The 21,795-nt window shown below is 42.9% G+C and overlaps 3 protein-coding genes across 5 annotated transcripts; all 3 read right to left on the minus strand.

Annotated features, from left to right (window-relative positions):
• Positions 1-216: 216 nt before the first annotated feature.
• LOC118118353 (zinc finger protein 34) lies at positions 217-11,124 on the minus strand. 3 transcript variants are annotated; one of them, XM_035171521.2, is made up of 9 exons: positions 10,352-11,124; positions 10,188-10,253; positions 9,573-9,877; positions 7,693-8,121; positions 6,615-6,675; positions 6,377-6,443; positions 6,249-6,279; positions 5,304-5,403; positions 4,286-4,654 (listed from the first exon to the last, which is right to left on the minus strand). In XM_035171521.2, the coding sequence occupies exons 1-9, from the start codon at positions 10,668-10,670 to the stop codon at positions 4,632-4,634; spliced, it is 1,401 nt and encodes a 466-aa protein (XP_035027412.1). In that variant the 5' UTR covers positions 10,671-11,124; the 3' UTR covers positions 4,286-4,631. The 3 variants fall into 3 exon arrangements, with proteins under 3 accessions (XP_035027409.2, XP_047198082.1, XP_035027412.1); XM_035171518.2 differs by lacking the exons at positions 4,286-4,654; positions 5,304-5,403 and adding an exon at positions 217-2,312 and having other exon boundaries at positions 10,352-11,031; XM_047342126.1 differs by lacking the exons at positions 4,286-4,654; positions 5,304-5,403; positions 7,693-8,121 and adding an exon at positions 217-2,312 and having other exon boundaries at positions 10,352-11,033.
• Positions 11,125-11,261: 137 nt separating this feature from the next.
• Positions 11,262-15,763, minus strand: LOC118118355 (zinc finger and SCAN domain-containing protein 12). The gene is made up of 5 exons (XM_035171524.2): positions 15,287-15,763; positions 14,062-14,158; positions 13,892-13,985; positions 13,557-13,806; positions 11,262-13,341 (listed from the first exon to the last, which is right to left on the minus strand). The coding sequence occupies exons 1-5, from the start codon at positions 15,572-15,574 to the stop codon at positions 12,037-12,039; spliced, it is 2,034 nt and encodes a 677-aa protein (XP_035027415.1). The 5' UTR covers positions 15,575-15,763; the 3' UTR covers positions 11,262-12,036.
• Positions 15,764-16,122: 359 nt separating this feature from the next.
• On the minus strand, positions 16,123-19,727 carry LOC118118356 (zinc finger protein 696-like). Its single transcript, XM_035171525.2, has 5 exons — positions 19,259-19,727; positions 18,272-18,359; positions 18,121-18,184; positions 17,882-17,978; positions 16,123-17,655 (listed from the first exon to the last, which is right to left on the minus strand). Exons 1-5 carry the CDS (start codon positions 19,547-19,549, stop codon positions 16,468-16,470), a joined length of 1,728 nt encoding a protein of 575 aa, XP_035027416.2. The 5' UTR covers positions 19,550-19,727; the 3' UTR covers positions 16,123-16,467.
• Between the last annotated feature and the right edge of the window lie 2,068 nt (positions 19,728-21,795).

Below are 21,795 nucleotides of genomic sequence, written 5' to 3' on the forward strand. Positions count from 1 at the left end.
GGGGCTTGGCGGAGCAGTGTGTTCTACTGAGTGCCATTCTAGTTTATTCATAAATTTGTTGTTAACGTTCTCAGGGAAGCTCTGAGGTTTGAAATCTGATCTGTCAGGGGGAAAAAAGGATAGGGGGGGGGATTCAAGTCCAGAAGACAAACTGTTGATTTTGATAACATGCTGATTCGAATCCTGAAAAAAGAAAACGAAGATCATTCCAAAATGTATAGTATACTTGTTTTTAATGGGATGCAATTTGGTGCCAAAACTTACAATCAGGCGAAAATACCAAACCTTCCTTTTGTGTCCACCAATTCAAGGGCCAGCAATTTCAATTCTGTCATATTGATTTGTGAACTAAAACATGTCACATTTTTCTATCTGAACTCTGAACAGGTGGAAAAGTCATGACATTTAGTTATACAGCTTCATAATGACAAAAAAGCATAGCAACCAAATTTATTACAGTGCCTGCATTTAATAACTACTTGGTTTGAAACTCTCAGTATCACTCTCATAATGCTGTACATGAACTAAGAGTATGCTTTAACAAAAACACCCATCATTCCTTTAGTTTGGTTATTATCTGACTCAGATTTCCTAAAAGGGAGTTTGTAATTATTTTACCTTACACTGACATTCACCCAGAGCCCCGGGGGTTTGTGTCATTGGTAAAAGCTGCCATGACGAGCTTAATACTGTAGTTACTTAGATTGGCCTCATGTTGACTTTGGACCGCTTTCTTCTACCTTTTCTACTTTTAGCGCCACTCAAAGTATTTTTATAGCATTGTTGTAAAGTGGTAACAGTGTAAATCAATGAACCTCATCTGATTTTTTCTTTCCATATAACCCTAACCAACTAGTTCTGTAAGGACCTCTTGTCGTTACGGCAACATCAAATTAATACTTTGATTCTGTGTATTTACAGAAATGTCAGACCACTACCTTCTTTCTTTGTCTCACCCTGTTCTTACCGCTACTCTTACACTTTTTCTTTTCATTTTCTTCTTCTGGGTGAAAATCACCGTCATCGTCCTTTGTTGGTCGTCTTCTTGATGTCCTTGTGCTCCTCCTGTCTGATTGCTCCAACTCAAGTTCCTTATCGCTGGCACCACTTTTCTTTAACTTCTTCAACTTTGATTTGGAAGTCTTAGCGTTTGAACACTGGTCTTCATTTTGCCCTGACAGAACTGAGGTACCATTTGGGTTTGACTTGGGTCTTCCTCTGGATCTCCCCGTGCGTCTCCTAATACGTTTTGGCAAATTTGTCATCTCCTTCTGCACCGTCTCTCCTGTGTCTTGTTTATCTGCATTGTCAGAGTCAGAGCCGGTACCACTCTTACTTTCATTGTCCTCTGCGTCACTAGCGCTGCTTGCCTTTTCATTGATCTTACCCATCTTATGTCCGCGCCCAGACCTGGACGAGTGGCCACGCTGGACATGACTCTTCAAGCTCACATTGTGATTGAAGGATTTGTCACAATGCGGACACTTATATGGCTTCTCCCCCGTGTGCACACGCATGTGAGATTTGAGGTTGCTCGCCTGGTTGAAGCCACGCTCGCACACCGAACATTTGTACGGTTTCAATCCTGTGTGCACAACAGAATGTCTCCGAAGATGATGTAAATCCCTAAATTCAAACCCACAAACTCCACATTTGAATTCCTTTGACGTTCTGTGGTATGACAGGTGGATCCTGCGAGCTTTACTGGTGGGAAATATCTTTGGACAGTCGGGACATTTATAGGGATCGTTTCTGTCTTCGTGAATCTGCTCATGTTTAAGTTTGTCCACCTTTCTTCTGAATGTCACGTGGCAGTATTTGCAAGGGATTTCATAGGTTTCACTGTGGACTCTGCTGTGAATTTTTAGAGCAGCTTCAGAAACACATCTTTTGCCGCAAATATTGCAGGAAAAGGGCTTAATTTTGTGTTCGCATGTGTGAGGCTTCAGAGAGTTGAAAAAACGTCCACACTCATTGCAGAGCTCGTTAATTTTGAGACCACCCGGGGAATCGTTCTCCTCTTCATCTTCATCTTTGTCTTCGTCTTCGTCTTCATCTTCGGTTTCCTCCTCAGAGTCCTGAAGGAGCGCCTCATCCAGCAACATCTCATCCAATGGATTCCACTCACTGTCTGAATTCCCCCCACCTTCATCACTGTCCTCCCCTTCATCGGAGGGGTCGCTCTCTTCAGCGCTCTCTTCAGCGCTCTCTTCAGTGCTCTCTTCAGCGCTCTCTTCAGCGCTCTCTTCAGCGCTCAAAGTGATAATCGCAAAGGCATCTGCACTGCTGGGGATGTCCTCTGTTGGCATTGCCTGTGAACAAGACAATGACAAGAATGACAACCTTTAACTTTTCCAAGTCTTAACAGTACAGAATATTACAGCCAAATGACAAAAAAAAAGAAGCACAAATAAGGAACTATTTGAAGATTGTTCTTAATCAGCTATTTACAAATTGTGAGGTGCACCTGCCTGGAGGAAGAGACGTGAGGCAGCAGCAGCTGCGATTTGTGTTCAAATTCTTTCGGCTCCTCAGATTCTTAACTCAGTCAGATCTAAACACATAATATGCTTTCAGACATGCGCTGAGATTATCAAGAGGTATGTGAGGGTGCAAATGTCTGTTGCTGCGGACATTCTCCGGAGTTTCTCCTGCCAGACTCCTAGAAATAACTCTGGATAATGTCCGAATGAGAGAATACACTGCTGTATTGATGATGTTTCTCAAGATGTAAACACAAATTAGTTCAAATGTGATGTCCCTGATCTCTCTCGCTTTTCTACTCTCTCTCTCCCCTCATTTTTCTCTGCTCACCCCAACCGGTCCAGGCAGATGGCTGGCCACACCAAGTCTGGTTTCTTCCAGTCAATGAGGGTGTTTTTCATTTCCACAGTTGCCAAAGTGCTACTCACTGTGGGAACTGTTGGGTTTCTCTATAAATCTAAGGTCTTGACCTTATTATGTTATGATTTGGCTCTTAAATTGGACCGAACTGAATACCTTTTATTATAATTCATTCCTCATTGTGCCATGGATTGTTTTTGTGTGAAGCACTTTGTAACCTTGTTTAGATAAGTGCTATCCAAATAAACGTATTATTATTATTATACCTCTGTCCTTAGTGGTGATGCGGTCGGCACAGCTGTAGACTTTAACCGAAGTCTTTCAATTTTTCTTCCAGACACGTTTGGATGGTAATCATCCGCTGAAAAGTGGTCACTACACACGCGGACTGATCTGAGTGAAGAAACGGTGGAGATGGGATCCAGACGAAGAGCCATGAGCCACAGCGGTAGTCTGTATTTGTCAAGTAATGGTACTCTGTGGAAAGTCACCGATCTCACTGGCTTCTCTTGGTTTAGACATCTAGGAAAAGCGCACACTCGAACCATATTGTTGTAAATAAGCACTATTCAAATGGGCCACAGCGGTTTGGTAAAGACCTCAAATATAATTTTAGAACCGACAAATGCACTCGTTGTTTGCTCAAACTCCAGCAGCTCTCTCTCGGTTGTGTGGATAGAAAGTTCCGGTAGCATGATCGCGCTTTCTCGCTGATCTCGTCTCGCGCCCCTTCGCCGAGTGCTCGTGCACTGTCTGCGCCATATGACAACCTAGCGTGACGTCACCCATTGGTTTGTGAACTGCCGTACTGAAGCAGAGAGTTTCGAATTGGATCAGTACCATCTTTACTGTTTGGAGTCTAGATACACACTGGGAGTCATTGTAAATGTAAGAGCAGCTTGTGTTCCTCCAGTCTTTGGACTTTACTCTTACTGTAAACAGACGACTGCATCAAGTGCTGTAAGATTTCTAGGAAAAACTACTTTACTATTGTGCTTTCTCAATTCTAACATCTCTACTGCAAATTGTACTCACTAAATAGTAAGCACTAGAGATTAATCCTCCTACAGTGAAGATCATGTTTACCTTGATCCACAACTGTAAATTAATGTAGTCGAATGTACAATAAATGTTTCGATGAAACTATTTTACTACTCATGATTCTAAGGAGCACATCTGGTAAAAGGTAACAGCAGCAACATGCACAGTATTGTAATCATACAAGAACACTGATGAACGTGTCGTTGGAATTTGAAATGAATCACAGGCCTTTTACATTTTGTTTTAAACAAATCAATCAATGAAAGTTAAGACATGAGTTAATACTTTCCTTATGTGTCATATGACAACATTTTATGACTCAAAACATTAATTCACCAAAGTATCCTTTTTGATTTGTTATAAGCAAAGGGGTAAATGTGCAAAAACCAGGCAAGTCATCTGTAGTCAATGGAAAATGTACTCAGTACAGTTTAATCATTAATATCAGAGGTTAAGTAAACATTTACTAGAACCTCTAAAAACAGCAGAAATGAAGTTAAAGGTGATAAACTGAATCTAAGAATATAGAGAATCTAACACAAAGTTCTGTTGGTCTGTCATCTCAGAGGAAACTGAAGGTGGTTTACTGACATCACATCTCATTAAAGAATTAGGGATGTTGGTATCCAGTCTCCTCCACATCCTGAAGAATGTCACCAAGTATTCTGCTCCATACATGAGGTCTTCCTTCTGTGGACACCAGTCATCTGATTGTTGGATGAGGTCCGGTTGTTTCACGTCATCAACTAAAGCTTCAGTCCTTCAGCCTCTGGTAGAATCATGGATTATAAAAAACGTTAGTTGGTAACAATCAGACATTATAACATCAGAATTAAATAATCAGATTAAAGTAGAAATAAAGACACTGGCACCAAGAAGCCCAACAATCACAGCCCAGGAGAAATCATAAAACTGAATGGAATCATAAAAATCTAATGTAGTTAACCAACTGTGTGTTTTTCCTATACAGTCAGTATCATCTGACAGCGTCACTACATGACTACTTAACCTTTTACCTGATTAACTTTAGACATACATACAGCAGTAATCACACCAAAACACTGAAAGTTAATGCTACTGTTTAACCACATGTAAGAAGTTGCCAAACATTATGTTAAACTGAACTGTCACCACGTCCTCATGGACTTTTTAAATTTACCCTTTTATCGAGCTTCACTTGAACACCTGGTTAGCACAGGTTAGCTTCCCTGAGGTAACTGGTAGACCCAGCAATGCAAAGCTATCGGCTAACTAGCTAGCTCGGTTAGATCGTTATTCACTGGGACAGTAACTAGCATGCTAACAGCTTCCTCTTCTCCGCTCAGAACACATAGAAACAACAATAACTTTTGTGGAGCATGGATAACACACGTGAAGAGAAAGACTGTAAAACGTTAAGAGAACAAGAGTTTACTCACCAAACAAACCGGATATCAGCTGTGAGTGAACACGATGTAAATAAAGCTCCAGTTTTCCTCCGGTGAGTCTCTCTCTGGTCTGAGCCGTCTCAGCGGCTGCCTGTCAATCATCCGGGAGTCTGTGTTTCAATCAAACAGACACGCCCCGAAATCTCCAGCTTTTTAAACTCTAATGTCTAATTAATTACGATATTATTTTCAGATTGACCACCAGATCTCTGATGAGAAGGAGAGCATCTAGCGAATGGGACCATAATAACCAGTGGGTAATTTTGTTTGACGGATTATTACATGGGAGAAATTGGCATTTTTTGAATGGAGGTCTTTGGAGCCAAAGTTTTCTAGGAGCCAGCCCCTGCTGGATCTCCACGGTATAACATTTATAACCACTTCCGCATTGGCTTCTTCTTTTGGAGCCGGAAGCTACGTCCATCTTTTATATACAGTCTATCGTCTGCGTGAGCGAGGCTCCAGGCTAATGCTAACAGCGGATATTTAGGCTAAAAACATGGTGTAAATGACCTTGTTTCGAGTCAAATTTTAATGTCGGAGTTTCCGGACAGTAGTGTGTTTTTTCTGTTGTTTTTTTACGTCTGAAGATAGGTCACTAATTTCTTCAGTTGCATTGGATTCGGCTGCTACACTGTTTACCCCAGAGACTCCAGAAGTGTTTTGTGGACTCAAACACGTCACCTACCCCTCCATCGGCATAGGGGTGAGTAGATAATGATTTAATTTACATTTTTGGGTGAACTATCCCTTTAATCCTTTTGCTGCTGGGACACTTGCATTGACGTGGCTTTTCCACTGGTTTCTGTGTTCACACCGACGACACTGCTGCTTCAAGACGACCACTACCCCACAGGTGACCTTCTCCATGTCAAGCTTACAGCGACATGACGGACGTTTGCGTAGAAGCAACTGGAGCAGGTGGGTTTCACTCACATGATATTTTTTCCTCTGTACAGCTGCAGCTCTAAAAAAAAAATGAACAATCAAAATCAATTTTTTTGAGCTGCATGTTTAAAAGGCAAAGACAATTTTTTTACAATTGTTGAGAAAGTGCAACTTACTTTTTCTTGTTCAAAACAGTATTTGAAACGTTTTGTTTTTCTGGTCCACGTTCTTTGGTGACCACATCTGAAACGTCAGGCAAACATGACACTGAGACTCTACCGGACACTGGATACCCACAAAACAAAGTTCCCAACTTCAGAGAACACACAAACTCCACACATCAAAGCACCAGCCACTCTACACATACATACCCACTTAATTTTCTAATTTAACTGTGTGTGTTAAGTTTCTTACCAGTTGAGGTGTGTTTAGATTTTTCAGAGGAGGAAGAGACTTCTCTGGTCTCCACAGGCTCCTGCACAAAATCACAGAAGGAAAAACTTGAAGTTAAACACAGGGAGTGGAGAATACAGCACACATTTATTTGATTGACCACCCACAGCAGCTTAAAGTGCCATAGAAACATATGGTTTGACTATATATATACAAATATATGACAGCTGTGTGTGTGTGGTGTCAATGTATTTCTTATGTAGTAAGTAAAATGTATGTAACTCTGCACAGTCACATTATGAGGACTTGTCTTTCTAAATACAAATTTTAAAAAATAAAATAACAAAAAGCAAGTTAACATAAAAAGACACATTTTAAGATTCAGGTTAAGGTTTAGTCAATGTAATGTCCTCTGAAGTCATGGAGACACGACCCGAAGACATGAAATGAGGTTTGATTGAGGTTAGGGATAAAGTTTTAGACTGTCCACACTCAATAGAAATCAATGCAAAGTCCAAATAAGTATAGCTGCGCAAACCTGCAGAGTGTGTGTGTGTGTGTGTGTGTGTGTGTGTGTTAGTAAATCTCTCTCTATAATGTAAATCATTGAATTGAAAAGGTGAAGACATCTTTTATGCAATAAGTAACTATGGTTAAAGTTAGAGCAAGTAAAGGTAATGTGCTCTAAAGTTATGCAGATGTGTGTGTGTGTGTTCAATACCATTTTGGTTCAATACCATCATTTGAGGACATGACATTGTGAGGACATGTTGGTTGATCCTCACAATTTCAAAGGCTTGTTTGAGGGATAAGACTAGAATTGGGTTTAGGTTTATGCATTTAGTTGTGATGGTTAAGGTTAAGGTAAGGGGCTAGTGGATGCATTATGTCAATGAGTGTCCTCACAACTATAGAGAGACGTGCATGTGTGTGGCATTTAAACTGCCACTGGATGCAGCTTTACAAGTGAAAAACAGGCCGTTTTTCAGGTGTGTGTGGATTTGTCTGACACGTCGTGTTGTGTAATCTGCTGATGAGCAGCGTGGACAGGACGCGCAAGGCAGCAGATGTGGACCGCAGCTGTCCCAGCAGCACTCACCACAGACCGGGGGCTCTCCACAGCGACGCGCAGCGACGGCACAGCTCTGCTGTGAATTTTTAGAGCAGCTTCAGAAACACATCTTTTGCCGCAAATATTGCCGGGAACGGGCTTAATTTTGTGTTCGCATGTGTGAGGCTTCAGAGAGTTGAAAAAACGTCCACACTCATTGCAGAGCTCGTTCATTTTGAGACCACCCGGGGAATCGTTCTCCTCTTCGTCTTCGGTTTCCTCCTCAGAGTCCTGAAGGAGCGCCTCATCCAGCAACATCTCATCCAATGGATTCCACTCCCTGTCTGAATTCACCCCACCTTCATCACCGTCCTCCCCTTCATCGGAGGGGTCGCTCTCTTCAGCGCTCTCTTCAGCGCTCAAAGTGATAATCGCAAAGGCATCTGCACTGCTGGGGATGTCCTCTGTTGGCATTGCCTGTGAACAAGACAATGACAAGAATGACAACCTTTAACTTTTCCAAGTCTTAACAGTACAGAATATTACAGCCAAATGACAAAAAAAAAGAAGCACAAATAAGGAACTATTTGAAGATTGTTCTTAATCAGCTATTTACAAATTGTGAGGTGCACCTGCCTGGAGGAAGAGACGTGAGGCAGCAGCAGCTGCGATTTGTGTTCAAATTCTTTCGGCTCCTCAGATTCTTAACTCAGTCAGATCTAAACACATAATATGCTTTCAGACATGCGCTGAGATTATCAAGAGGTATGTGAGGGTGCAAATGTCTGTTGCTGCGGACATTCTCCGGAGTTTCTCCTGCCAGACTCCTAGAAATAACTCTGGATAATGTCTGAATGAGAGAATACACTGCTGTATTGATGATGTTTCTCAAGATGTAAACACAAATTAGTTCAAATGTGATGTCCCTGATCTCTCTCGCTTTTCTACTCCCTCTCTGCCACCCACCTCTCTCTCTCCCCTCATTTTTCTCTGCTCACCCCAACCGGTCCAGGCAGATGGCAGCCCACACCAAGTCTGGTTTCTTCCAGTCAATGAGGGTGTTTTTCATTTCCACAGTTGCCAAAGTGCTACTCACTGTGGGAACTGTCTTGACCTTATTATGTTATGATTTGGCTCTTAAATTGGACCGAACTGAATACCTTTTATTATAATTCATTCCTCATTGTGCCATGGATTGTTTTTGTGTGAAGCACTTTGTAACCTTGTTTAGATAAGTGCTATCCAAATAAACCCATTATTATTATTATACCTCTGTCCTTAGTGGTGATGCGGTCGGCACCTAAATAAAAATTAAAAAAAATAAAATAACAAAAAGCAAGTTAACATAAAAAGGTTAAGGTTTAGTCAATGTAATGTCCTCTGAAGTCATGGAGACACGACTCGAAGACAGTGTGTGTGTGTGTGTGTGTGTGTGTGTGTGTGTGTGTGTGTGTGTGGTCGTTAGTAAATCTCTCTATAATGTAAATCATTGAATTGAAAAGGTGTAGACATCTTTAATGGAATAAGTAACTATGGTTAAAGAGTAAGTAAAGGTAATGTGCTCTAAAGTTATGCAGACGTGTGTGTGTGTGTGTGTGTGGTGACTGGTTGATCCTCACAATTTCAAAGACTTGGTTTGAGGGTAAAGACTAGAATTAAGTTTAGGCATTTGGTTGTGATGGTTAAGGTTAAGGTAAGGGGCTAGGGGATGCATTATGTAAATGAGTGTCCTCACAACTATAGAGAGACGTGCATGTGTGTGGCATTTAAACTGCCACTGGATGCAGCTTTACAAGTGTAAAACAGGCCGTTTTTCAGGTGTGTGTGGATTTGTCTGACACGTCGTGTTGTGTGATCTGCTGATGAGCAGCGTGGGCAGGACGCGCAAGGCAGCAGATGTGGACCGCAGCTGTCCCGGCAGCACTCACCACAGACCGGGGGCTCTCCACGTGTTCGCCTGGCTCACATCTCCCGCGCAGCGACGGCACAGCGCCGCTCCCCAGCTGAACCGCGCCGGTCGTAGTTTTCCCGAAGCAGTCCTCGGTGAAGTGTTCCCTGCAGATGGTGATGTCGGTCCAGGACGACTCTTTGAGCCGCTGGCAGTTCGCCTCGAACACAAACTGGACCCACTCCAGCCTCTTCTCTGGGTCCTTCGGCAACTTGAACCGCTGCGCACCGCGACGCGACGAACCGCAGCCGAGGACGGAGCACATCCCGGGTATTAGTCTGGTCCCTGTGTGGTGGGGGGGGGTTAAAACAGTATCCGGACTGTGTTTAAGTGCTGAGGCAAGAATGTCAACAACAGCGGCAGCAGCACGCTAGCTAGCAGTTAGCTTGCTGGCTAACGGGGTGGGCGGGGATTTAAGGACGGGTTCGCTTGTTTTGTAAGTCAGGCGTATCCCAGCTGTAGCCTCAGTGGGTTTTCACGTTAAAACAGAGTCCCTTCACCGCCAGTGACACCTTTCTGAGATACACGTGACATGTTCAGGTATGTGTGTTTGTGTAAAGTTGAATACAAATAGTTAAATATTCCTCAGTCATACCTCTGTGTTTGTTTTTGTGGCGGGTGGGCGGGGTCTGGGCTGTGCTGGACGGGCCTGACATCACTCCTGTGAATCGGGTTCATCAGTGAATTGATGGTTGTTTAATCAGATGTTATTCATGTTACATCATATTATTACAATAACAAGCCCGGCAGCAGACCCACCTGTGCGGGCCGGTTTGACAGGTGCTCCCGGGTCTCCTTCCCCCAGGTTAGTGGACGGGACAGCGGATTCCTTCAGGCTCTTGACGCTTTGGTCCAAAACGTTCCGCTCGTAGTCCTCCGGTCGGAAATGGAGACCACACACCCGCAGGTTTTTAAGAGCTGCCATCGCGGTGTTCACGCCATATCTGGGGTTGTTCGCTGCCTTCAGCCACCGCCTGCAGAGGCTGGGACAGCTCACTCGAAACCGGTGATACCTCACCCCGGCCAGGCGCTTCCTCTTCGAGTCCTTACACTCGGGAACAATGCAGGTCGAAACCATCGCGACTGAAAACTTCACTTCCCAGAGATGTTGACTCTGGACGTCTTGGTCCGGTGACACCTGAGCAGCGCATCCCGCCCACCCGCCGCCAACGTTTACAAACACACACCCGGAGTTCCAGTCAAGCTCCGCCAATAGGAGCGACCTGGGCGTGGCCTTGGAACGCAAGGAGCCCAGTGCATTTTGGGTGTTGGTGTTCTTTTGGGTGGTATAAGCTTTTTTTCCTGTTTTCTCCAGACGTGTATTTCATTTGTTTCGACTTTCAACTGCACTGTCAGCAACTATTAGAGCCATCTCCTCCTAAGCTGCATTCTTAAAGGGATAGTTCACCCAGAAATGAAAATTCACTCATTATCTACTCACTAATATGCTGGAGGGGGTGAAGTGTTTGAGTCCACCACACACTTTGGGAGTTTCAGGGGTAAACAGCATTGCAGCCAAATCCAATACAATTGAAGTAACTGGCGACCACTTCTGAAATAATCGCACTAGATGCGGCTCCTGTCCACAGATCATTTTCATATACAGTATATATCCGTGTCATGGACGTAAAAGAATTGCAAATATGCAACACAAACGTACAAGGGCACCTCACATCAGTTCAGTTTAATCTACTTGTATTCAGTCAGATCAGTTAACAGGATTCAAAGTATCTGGAAAGTGACAAGAGAAAAACAACAAAGTTTGAATCGAGGAATACGAGTTTAGTTTGTCATCATACCTTATTGTTAGATCATAGATTTGATGGAAAACAGTCCAGTTCTGTTTTATACTCAAAGTTATATTTCTCCTAAAACACTTGGTTACTTTTAATCAGCAACAGCGACCTCTGCAGCCACACATGGTGATTACTTGTGTTGGGCTCAGAGAAAAAACCAAAGACAATCACTCTGTTGACCTGAGCACTGAATGTGTAGTCCCACTCGCTGCACTGTGGATATCACCCATGATCCCCAGCTTCCTGAACCAGAAGAGCTGCAGCAGTAACAAATAAACCAAACTCTGTTCAAATGTAGTGATATTTGAAGGTTCTTTGCTGAAAATTGGAGGTAAACACAAGTTTTTTATGATGTCTACGTCTTTTTAACTGATCTAAAGTTCAGCATTACTCTTAAACTTGCTGGGCTTGATTCTGACAATTTAAACTATGACTATCAGTCAGTTATACACTTCTCACAGTAGATAGTACCCATTCATCAAAGTTGCATGAAAAGGGCGTTCAGGGAGAGGAGTGGGAAAGAAAGCGGCACCATTCTCCCTATTCCAATTCAGTGAACCATCAAAGTAATTTAAAAGCTGTTGTTTTAAGGTTAAAAAAAAGTTGCACAGTGTTGCTTAAACAAAAGGTGAATTAGTTTAGTGCAGTTTAATGTTTAACGTCTTTATATAGTTGATTCCACTGCTCTATCTGCTGTTCCTCTTTCTCTTCCTTTGAGTCTTCTGGGTCAAAGTCCGTGTCAGGGTCAGGGTCAGACATTCTGGGGCTTCCTCTTGATCTGCTTGGGCTTGATGTTACTTTCTCACTCCTAAAATCCTCCTCGTCATGCGAGTCATAAGACATGTTGCTTTCGGGCGGCTCGTCCTCACTCTCTTCATCACTGCCCCCTGTTGTCTTTGACTTCCGTGCCTTTGATGTTCCGGTCTCTGTGTTTGAATCCAGCTCTTGATTTTCCTCTTCCAGGTGGCCTTCTGCATTTCTCTTAGGCCTTCCTATGGGTCTACCTGTGCTCCTTTTGCTTTTTGGCTTCAATTTTCTTTTTTTCTTTATTGGCTCTTCTTCATCATCATGCTCTTCCCCTGGCCCCGGCACTGGCTCTGCACCTCTCTCGTCACATTTCTCCTGAGAATCAGTTTCGTCGGTGCTGACAGTTTTGCTTTTTCTGCCCCTCTTACGTTCGTGCGCAGGATTGGAAGTGTGATAACGCTGGATGTGACTCTTTAAGCTCACATTGTGATTGAAGCACTTGTCGCATTGCGGACACTTGAAAGGCCTCTCCCCCGTGTGCAGGCGCATGTGAGATTTGAGGTGACTTGCCTGGTTGAAGCCGCGTTGGCACACAGAACACTTGAACGGCTTTTGGCCCGTGTGCACCATTAAGTGTCTCTGAATAGACAGGGTACGGTTAAATTCAATCCCACAAAAGGGACATGTTAACTGCTTGGGGCCTCTGTGATCCTCCAGGTGGATTTCGCGATCCTTGTTTGAGGCAAAGGTCTCCGGACAGTCAGGGCATTTATAGGGCTTTCCTTCAGTTACGTGAATCTGCTGGTGAGTGATTTTGTCCACCTTTGTTTTGAACGTTCTGTGGCAGTATTTGCACCGATGCTCATAGTTTTCATTGTGGACTCTGCTATGTCGGTTTAGAGCAACCTCACTGACACATCGCTTGCCACAAATGTTGCAGGAATAGGGCTTCACTTTGTGCTCACACGTGTGAGGCCAACGCTTACTGAAAAACTTTCCACACTCTGTGCAGAGCTCGCTGTGGTTGGGCGCGAATACATAATAATTGTCCACTTCTTCCCCATCGTCATCTTCAGTCTCATCCGATCCATTATGAAGCTCAGCAGTCAGTGAATGCTGCTCTGCCGGCTTCCAGTCCTCATCTGAATCCACGGGACCCGGATCACTGGAATCTTCCGTTTCGTTCGTACGGTCGCTCTCCTCCGACTGCGGGTAAATCAAACCTTTTTTGAATATCAAAGCCAAACAAACAGGGAGGTGCATGGGTTCAAATACAAACTCAACTATTTATCTCGTTAGAGCCACCACAGCAATTAACTGCATATTTAACAAAAATTGCAGTTAAAAAATTGTTTTTATTACATAGACAAAATATTTTAGATCCAGTTTAAAGCCTCGGCACCTGATTGCTGATGTCTTACCTCTGAAATTAGTTTTGACTCATATGACAGGTGTTGACCTTCAGCTCCTTGGACATTGACCCCGATCAGGCTTTTCCACTGGTGTCTGTATTTACACTGGAGGCACTGCCGTTTCACGATGATGAGTCCGCCATGGATAATCTTCTCCATCTTAACGTTAGAATCACATAAAGGGCACCTACTGCCAAACAACTGGAGGAGCTGGTTTTCATTCACAACATACCTCCCCTTCTTCTGGAGAAGTGCAGCTCTGAAGAATAAAGCGTTCAATGAAATAGTTAAACGAGATCCAGGTTTTAAAACCATAACCTGGTGTAATCAATGTAAGTACTCACTTTTCCCTGATTATATCAACATTCTGAACCTTTCGCAGCATCTGAACATAATCTTCTTCAGGAGTTTGACTTGGCACTGGGCTAACTGGCACATCTGCAAATTAAATTTAGAGTTAATAACTTACATGATAATATTTGAGTATATACCTCGTTAATTTGAAGGTTCTTACCAAGAGTAGTGGTATTGTCTGGTGATATTGATTCTTCCGAACTGTCAGATTGTTGTTGTTCATACTGGGAATCAAACTCTAAGATTGGCACAGGCTCCTGCACGTGAACAAAAGTACAAGCTCTTACTGGAACATAAGTAGATCACAGTGCTCAGGTTACGTTCTCATTCGCACAACACGAAAACGGCATGTGCTCATTATCGAGTCAGTTGTACTACAAAGGCAGGTCAATACAAACATTTCTACTGAGATACATGAGATATTTATAATATAGATGTTATAATAATATAATAGATATTACAACACGATCACCTGAGTCTCGCCATCTCCGTTTGTTTTTCTATGTAGTTATAGCTATATTAACTGTATTACTTATATTCCATATTTTGTTCAATTATTTTTTATCTTATTAACTATCGCATTTTTTAACATTGTAATTGTTAATAAGCTTCTTTGAATGTCTTTTATTTTGTATTTGTGCTTTGTCAACACATTGCAATAAAGCTTATAGAAACTGAAACGGAATTGATGCAGGAACAAACCCTGTAGAAAATACAACGTCAGCTGCTGTCTCTAGTGTTTGTGTTGATAAGGTGTGTGGGGACTATATGGCTGGACCATGTGGCCAAAAACGATATCAAGATACAACATTTCAATCAGTCAATATAGATAATTATCACAATAACTATCGCAACATTTCTTTCAAGTTTAAAGGTTCAGTGTGTAAGATTTAGGAGAAAGGGATCTATGGGAAGAAAAAGAATATGAAATAATCCTAGTGATGTTTTCACTAATGTGTTTCATCTAAATGGTGTGAACTGTGGTTTTCTTTACCCTGGAATGGGTTCTTTATATTTGTATACTTTATATTTACATCGGGAACGGGTCCTGTCTATGGAGGCCGCCATGTTTGTTTACATATGACAACTGAAGGCTACCACAGGTTCTCCTTCATGTTGGGAAGGGGAGGGTGGGGTGAGGGATATTCAGCTGCAACACGCAACCTCACCAGTAGATGTCACTAAATTCTACACACTGAACCTTTAAACACAGATTTTTGCTGTAGATCAAGTATGTGTTTCACCTCCTCACTGTGCAGGACATTGCAGAACCAGTGTGTCGATGTGTACTTTTGTTACATAACTATTGATGATAGCAACTGATTATTATTGATACTGTTTTATTGCTCCGCTTTAGTTGACACTTGTTTCTCCTTCACACTCACCTCAGACTTCACCTGCTCCTGCTGCTCCTCCTCCGGCTCTGACTTGATGCACAGTGACGGCACAGCGCTGCTCCTCATCTGAACCGCGCCAGTCTTAGTTTTCCCGAAGCAGTCCTCAGTGAAGTGTTCCCTGCAGATGGTGATGTCGGTCCAGGACGACTCTTTGAGCCGCTGGCAGTTCGCCTCGAACACAAACTGGACCCACTCCAGCCTCTTCTCCGGGTCCTTCGGTAACTTGAACCGCTGCGCACCGCGACGCGACGAAGCGCAGAGGAAGACGGAGCACATCCCGGCGACAGGTCCCGACCCGACCCCGCTGATCGAAGAGGTCGCACCTGGTTATGTCTGAGGTTTGCGGGGGACTGGAAGGTGGTGATCGGACTGAGTGTCTAACCGGGATCCACGGAGGGGAACTACAGGGCAGCCATTACTGGTAGTGACGAGGAGGGGGCGGGGCTTTACGGCGAGGTTAGCGCGATTTGTTCTTCATTTTGTCGCTGATCATATTAACTTGTAGGTGCGGGACTCCCCCTGGCGTACCGGAGGATGTAGAGCAGGATCTTTATAATAATCAAATAGCAAAAGTAAAAATACATCAATAATATAGCTCTCTATAGATTACTTAAATTAATACATCAAAAATATATAGCTCTCTATAGGTTACTTCATTATATTATAAATACATTATAATATAATTATCATTAGGTTACTACAAAATAAATAAATAATAATTATCTATGTATATATACTTGACTTCTTCTCAAGCAGTTTACACGTGTTATGAAGGACAAGGAATTGGAACTTTACAGCAGAAAGAAACAGACATTTAACAACAGTCCAGGTTAATATACTTTTATCCAGTCAGATTCAATGGAACACACATCAGTGATTAAGATTCAAACAGGTTTTGAAAGCATCAGATTCTCTGAACAGGCAAGTGAACATGACTCATCTGTCATAGTTTATAATCTTTTAGTTAAGTTCAGTTCTTTATGCACACCCTCTTTATATTGATTCTCTCTGTTGACAGCTGTTGAAACCCAACTCTTTATTCTCTTCATATCAACCATGCCTTCATTTCTGACCGTCCCCTGTGCTTCCCTGTCTTGTCACCTCTCCTCTGGCTGCTGTCCCTCTATTTCCTTCGACCTTCTGGCTCAAAATCTGAGTTATCGTCAGAATTATTTACTGTGTTCTTTACAACCTTGTTCTTCTTCCCTCCCTCCCTCCCCAGCTGAATCCATGGTGTTCATGTCGCTGTCAGTCGGCTCGTTCTCACTTTCCTCATTGCTGCATTGTGTTCTCTGGGACTTCTTCGCCTGCATATTTCGAGCCTTGGTGTTTGAACGCGGACGTTCCAATTGAATTGCCACAACTAAATTACCTGCTGCATTGCTCTTAGGTCTTCCAATGGGTCTGCCTGTGCTTCTCTTTTTTGGTCTATACATTATCACCTGCTCTTCCTCTTCTGTATCCTGCTCTTCCTCTACATGGACACGTTCCGAGTCTTCACCTCTTTTTTTCAGTTTACCCCGAGCATCTCTACTGTCCCTTGCTCTTTCTTTTTTCTTTTCTTTATTCTTGTCATACCCAGAGCTTGATGTGTGATAACGCTGGATGTGACTCTTTAAGCTCACATTGTGATTAAAGCACTTGCCGCAATGCTGACACTTGAAAGGCCTCTCCCCCGTGTGCAGGCGCATGTGAGATTTGAGGTGACTTGCCTGGCTGAAGCTGCGCTCGCACTCGGTGCACTTGTGCGGCTTTAGACCTGTGTGCACAGCTAAGTGTCTCTCAACCGAGCGGGACCAGAGGAACTCAATCCCACAGATGTGACATTTTAAATCCTCAGGGTCTCTGTGAGTGTCCAGGTGGATTTGGCGATCCTTATTCGTGGCAAACCTCTCTGAACATTCAGAACATTTATAGGGTTTTCCTTCAGTTACGTGGATCTGCTCGTGAGTGATTTTGTCCACCTTCGTTTTGAACGTGATGTGGCAGTATTTGCACCGGTGTTCATATTTTTCACTATGGACTCGGTTATGTCTGTTTAGGGCATTCTCACTGACGCATCTCTTGCCACAAATATTGCAAGAATAGGGCTTCCTTTTGTGCTCGCACGTGTGAGGCCAACGATTACCGAAAAACCTCCCGCACTCTGTGCAGAGCATATGGTTTATGGAGCTGAAACCATTACTAATAATTTCCTCAATATCGTCATCTTCGGTTTCCTCGTCATTTGTTTTCCAGTCCTCATCTGAATCCACGTCGCCCTGATCACTCGATGTCGCTGTTTCATTCATGGCCTCATTCTCCTCCTGATCAATGACAGCAACAATCTCAGAGACACCCGAGTCATCTGTTGTGGCCTGTGACACAATTGTATGAAAGCGTATGAGTGAAAATACACTTTTTTTAAGTCAGTAAAACAGACTGAACTAAACAAGGGGATGATGTGTTTTGATTTGTGATTTGATCTAAAAATGCATACAACAGCATATAGTTTACAGTATATAAGTGGACATTGTAGATTGGCATGTTGCACTTTATTTATTTTATTTATTATTATAGTATATCTGACTGCTGATGCTCTACCTCTGGAATGACCTCTGTACGTTGTTGACCTTCAGCTGCTGGGACACTGACACTGATCTTCACAGCGAAGTTCTCCCTCATCTTTGGAAGTGTGGCTCTACAAATCAATTCAAATGAATGATTTAAATACTACGTTGATGTAAAAAGTTAGTTTAAATAGAAAAAGGTGTGTAAAATGTGAAAATACAAAACAAAAATTTGAACATACTTTTCTCTCATCAAATGAAATATTCACATACTTTGGTTGCTCCTGAGTATCTGAAGTACCCGTTGGACATGTGACACCTCTTGGGACGAGGACTCCTGCAAATTGAATTTAAAGAACACATGAGAAAATGCTTCATGTCATTTATTTATTTTTATTACACAAAAATGTATTTCTGTTTTTACCTATTGAAGTCAGTCTTGATTTTTCAGGGTAGGTACATTTTGTAAGTTGATTATACTGAGAAGTAACTTCTGTGGTTTTCTCAGGCTCCTACACAAGTGACAAATGTACAAGTTTGAGAGAGAGAGAGAGAGAGAGAGAGAGAGAGAGAGAGACTGTAACTGAGGATGGTAAACCCATCTTCACTTCCTCCCACTGTTAAAAAATGAAGCCAAAATGTCCTGGATATTATTGCGGCCATCTTTTGCCCATTTGGAGCCAGATCCAGAACTAACCAAACATAACTTATCAAACATCTTTGATAAAAAAAATGTAAAAAGTACTTGACGTTTACTATGACTGTTTAGTTTGTTATATGCCACATCAATTAACATGAAGAGGGCTTATGAGCAGTTTGCAGACATGTCCTGCGCAGGATCTCTGGAGAATTAGGTGCAGACTTTCTCCATCGTTTTCCTTTCACACATGCACAACGCAGCGGGGGGTTATCTGCCCAGACCTGTTCACAACAGCAACACATTCTCCACAGGATTCAGGTGAGGGGGTGCAGCAGGTAGAGGCAGGATGTAAAAAAGTAATCACGTGATTTTGTGACTTTGTCGACTTCTGGCGATGACTCTCATCACCACACACTCTCTTGACATTTTTTCGGCGTTTCTGATTTTTCACCTGGAAGTATTTGTATTATTGTGAATTTGTTTTATTTTGTGTCATGTGTTAGTAGCGTCATCAACCCATCCACTCACTCGCTCGTGGTGAATCGGGAGTTCTGTTGCTGTGTTCTCGCATTGACTTCTGAAAGTCCGCGGAAAGTCTGAGGGTTCACATGCACCTCCTCTGGAGTTCTGTGCGTGTCTGACAGCAGCTTCATACTGCAGCCAGCCACCAGGGGGCGATCGAGACGCTTTGGCTTCACTTTTTTGGGGAGCTACTATGTGGTCCATCATCACACACGCTGAAGACGCACTGGGTGTAATGAGCAGACTCACCACCCATGTCTCCGCGTCCGCCGCAGGTTTGAGTGACTTCGGCTGCAGACACACGGACGGGACAGCACCGGGCGCCAGCTGGACGGAGCCTGTGGGAGCAGCATACACCAGACAGTCATATTTAAAATGCTCGCTACAAATGGTGATGTCGGTGCAGGACGACTCTTTGAAACGCTGCCTGTTGGCTGCAGCGAGGAACTGGACCCACTCCAGCCTCCTCTCTGGATCCTCCGGTAACTTGAAGCGCCTCGCACCGCGACGCGACGAGCCGCAGCCGAGGACGGAGCACATCCCGGGAATCAGTCGGGTTGTTAAGGCTTGTTACGGGAGGAACGTGGCCGATCACAGCTGAGTTCACTGCGTTAACTTCGCCTGTCGTTGTTGCTATAGTAGCCGTGATGGCTGAATGGGCGTGGCCGTGTGGACGGGTTCGCTCGGTTTGGTGTCAGGCGCACACCGACTGTACAACTTCTACTTCTTCATTAGATTTGATTGGCGGTGGGCAAACCAGCTCAAAGGTGCATTACTGCCACCTATCGGAATGGGATGTGGAACGGTAGATAGACAGAAAAGAAAGGATTTCCTCTCACAATAAATCTTCAGTCGGTGTTGTGTTGATTTTGTGTGATTGAAGTGTGTGCTCGTTCTGAAGGCTGCACTTTAATCCTGCAAAACGAAAGTGAGGATCTGTTGTAATGTCATTACTGTGTCTGACAAATTCTTCATCCACAAGTATAGAATCCAGAGATCGTCCCCCCATTTGGTAATTTGCTTGAATGATATTGTATTTCAAATCCTTAAAACTAGTAAAAGGAATAAAAGCCCCAAATAAATAAGTTATAGAAATAAGATGCAGTCTACATCAGTTAAGTAAAAAAAACAAAATTTATATATAAAAATATATTTAAAAAAATGAATAAAGAAATATCACGATTAAAAGCCATTTTACGTTGTAGCATTTTGAATAACTATCCTAAATAAGTATTAGAAAAATAGAGTTCTGTACACATTTTCCATGTAGAGTGATCTTCTGTTTTACTTGTCGAATCAATCCTCAAAGTGCTTCACAGACATAAAAACAGAAATTTCATGTAGTGTAACTTAAACATGTTATATATTATAATATATTCACATTTTTATTAGTACAGTCGTGGCTTTTAATGTTGAGTTCCATTTAAATTGTAATGTGGCCAAGTGCATATGTGTACGGCTGTGCAGGTCTGGAAAGCTCAGCAGGTGTCACTGTTGAGCTACAAATATTTGTATTCAGTCATTGGATTCTGGCTCCAACTGTTAAATACCTGAAGCAGTTTCCAACGCATTAAACAAGAAAATGTCTTATTCTTTGTCAGGAGTCAAAAACTGAGCGTGTCAGTTGCAGCTGATGATGTTGTGGGATATTATGCGTCCATGTCCAAGTCAAACCCTCAAATGTTTCCCTGCAGACGATCTTTAACATGATAATTAACTTATCGACGAGCCTAAAATGTTGTATTTCTTTACATAAAGAGAATATATCAAAAGAAGCTGAATCTTATGGTAAATCTCCCTTGGAAAATTATATTTAACTTGTTTAATGAATTTCATTCATCTCTGTGGTTTTAAATATATGGCTCCTGAACAAACAGGAATACCATCTACAACAGCAGTCTTTACAGAGTAGCTTGTGTAGCAGGTGTTGGCAAGTTCCAGAACATTAAGACTATTCTGCTTCACTCTGGGCATGGCTCATGTATTATAGCAATGCCCAAAATCATGCCAGATTTGATTTTATTTTTCAAACAAGTGGAACACATGACAGGACTTTTCTCCTCCATCAGTGGATTTGCTGAATGTGCTGATGCTCCAGTGACTAAAACTTATGAGGAAAAGTGCTGTTGAGCTGTCAACATCAAGATGGGGGCAACAAAAACCCGGCAGCACACACAACAGTGTTGACACAACAACAAACCCCTTCCCCTCATGGCGATTTAGGATTCAGTCATGAAAGTTCCCATGTGACTGAGCCAGAGAAAGGACGGGGGGTTGAGGATCCTAAAAGTGTAGAAAATGTTAATTCTCTTGGAGCTTTGAGCACAAAGGAATTTGACCCCAGACCCATGTTTACATTCTCTCCTCCCTCATCATGAAAATTCTGGGAAAGAGATAGAAATGGAGAGAGATTGAAAGAATGAGAGAGAGAGAGAGAGAGCTGCAGTCGAAACATGTCGGCCGCCTTTTACATTCACAGAAGAATGTTGGCAAGTCTTCACAATGTTGCCCGTCAGTGAGCCAGATAAGAGCTCTCAATTCATAAATAAGATTGATGGCGTCGCATACCACCAGATCCTGCTCTGTGTTTTCCCATACAAGCCTCTCTATTAAAAGCATCCGTGTGATCTCACCAGCCTGTATCCTCTGTGTCCAAGTCCGGGCACGCTCAGGTGTTTTAACATATTCCCCCATCCAGCCTTCCAACTCAGCTGCCGCGGGATACAGGCCGACTTCGCCTGCCAAGTCGTGGAGGAGAATGGGTATTTTAAAAAACCTATAACAAC

Source organism: Hippoglossus stenolepis, chromosome 11, assembly GCF_022539355.2.
Source record: "Hippoglossus stenolepis isolate QCI-W04-F060 chromosome 11, HSTE1.2, whole genome shotgun sequence".
Classification (NCBI taxonomy): domain Eukaryota; kingdom Metazoa; phylum Chordata; class Actinopteri; order Pleuronectiformes; family Pleuronectidae; genus Hippoglossus; species Hippoglossus stenolepis.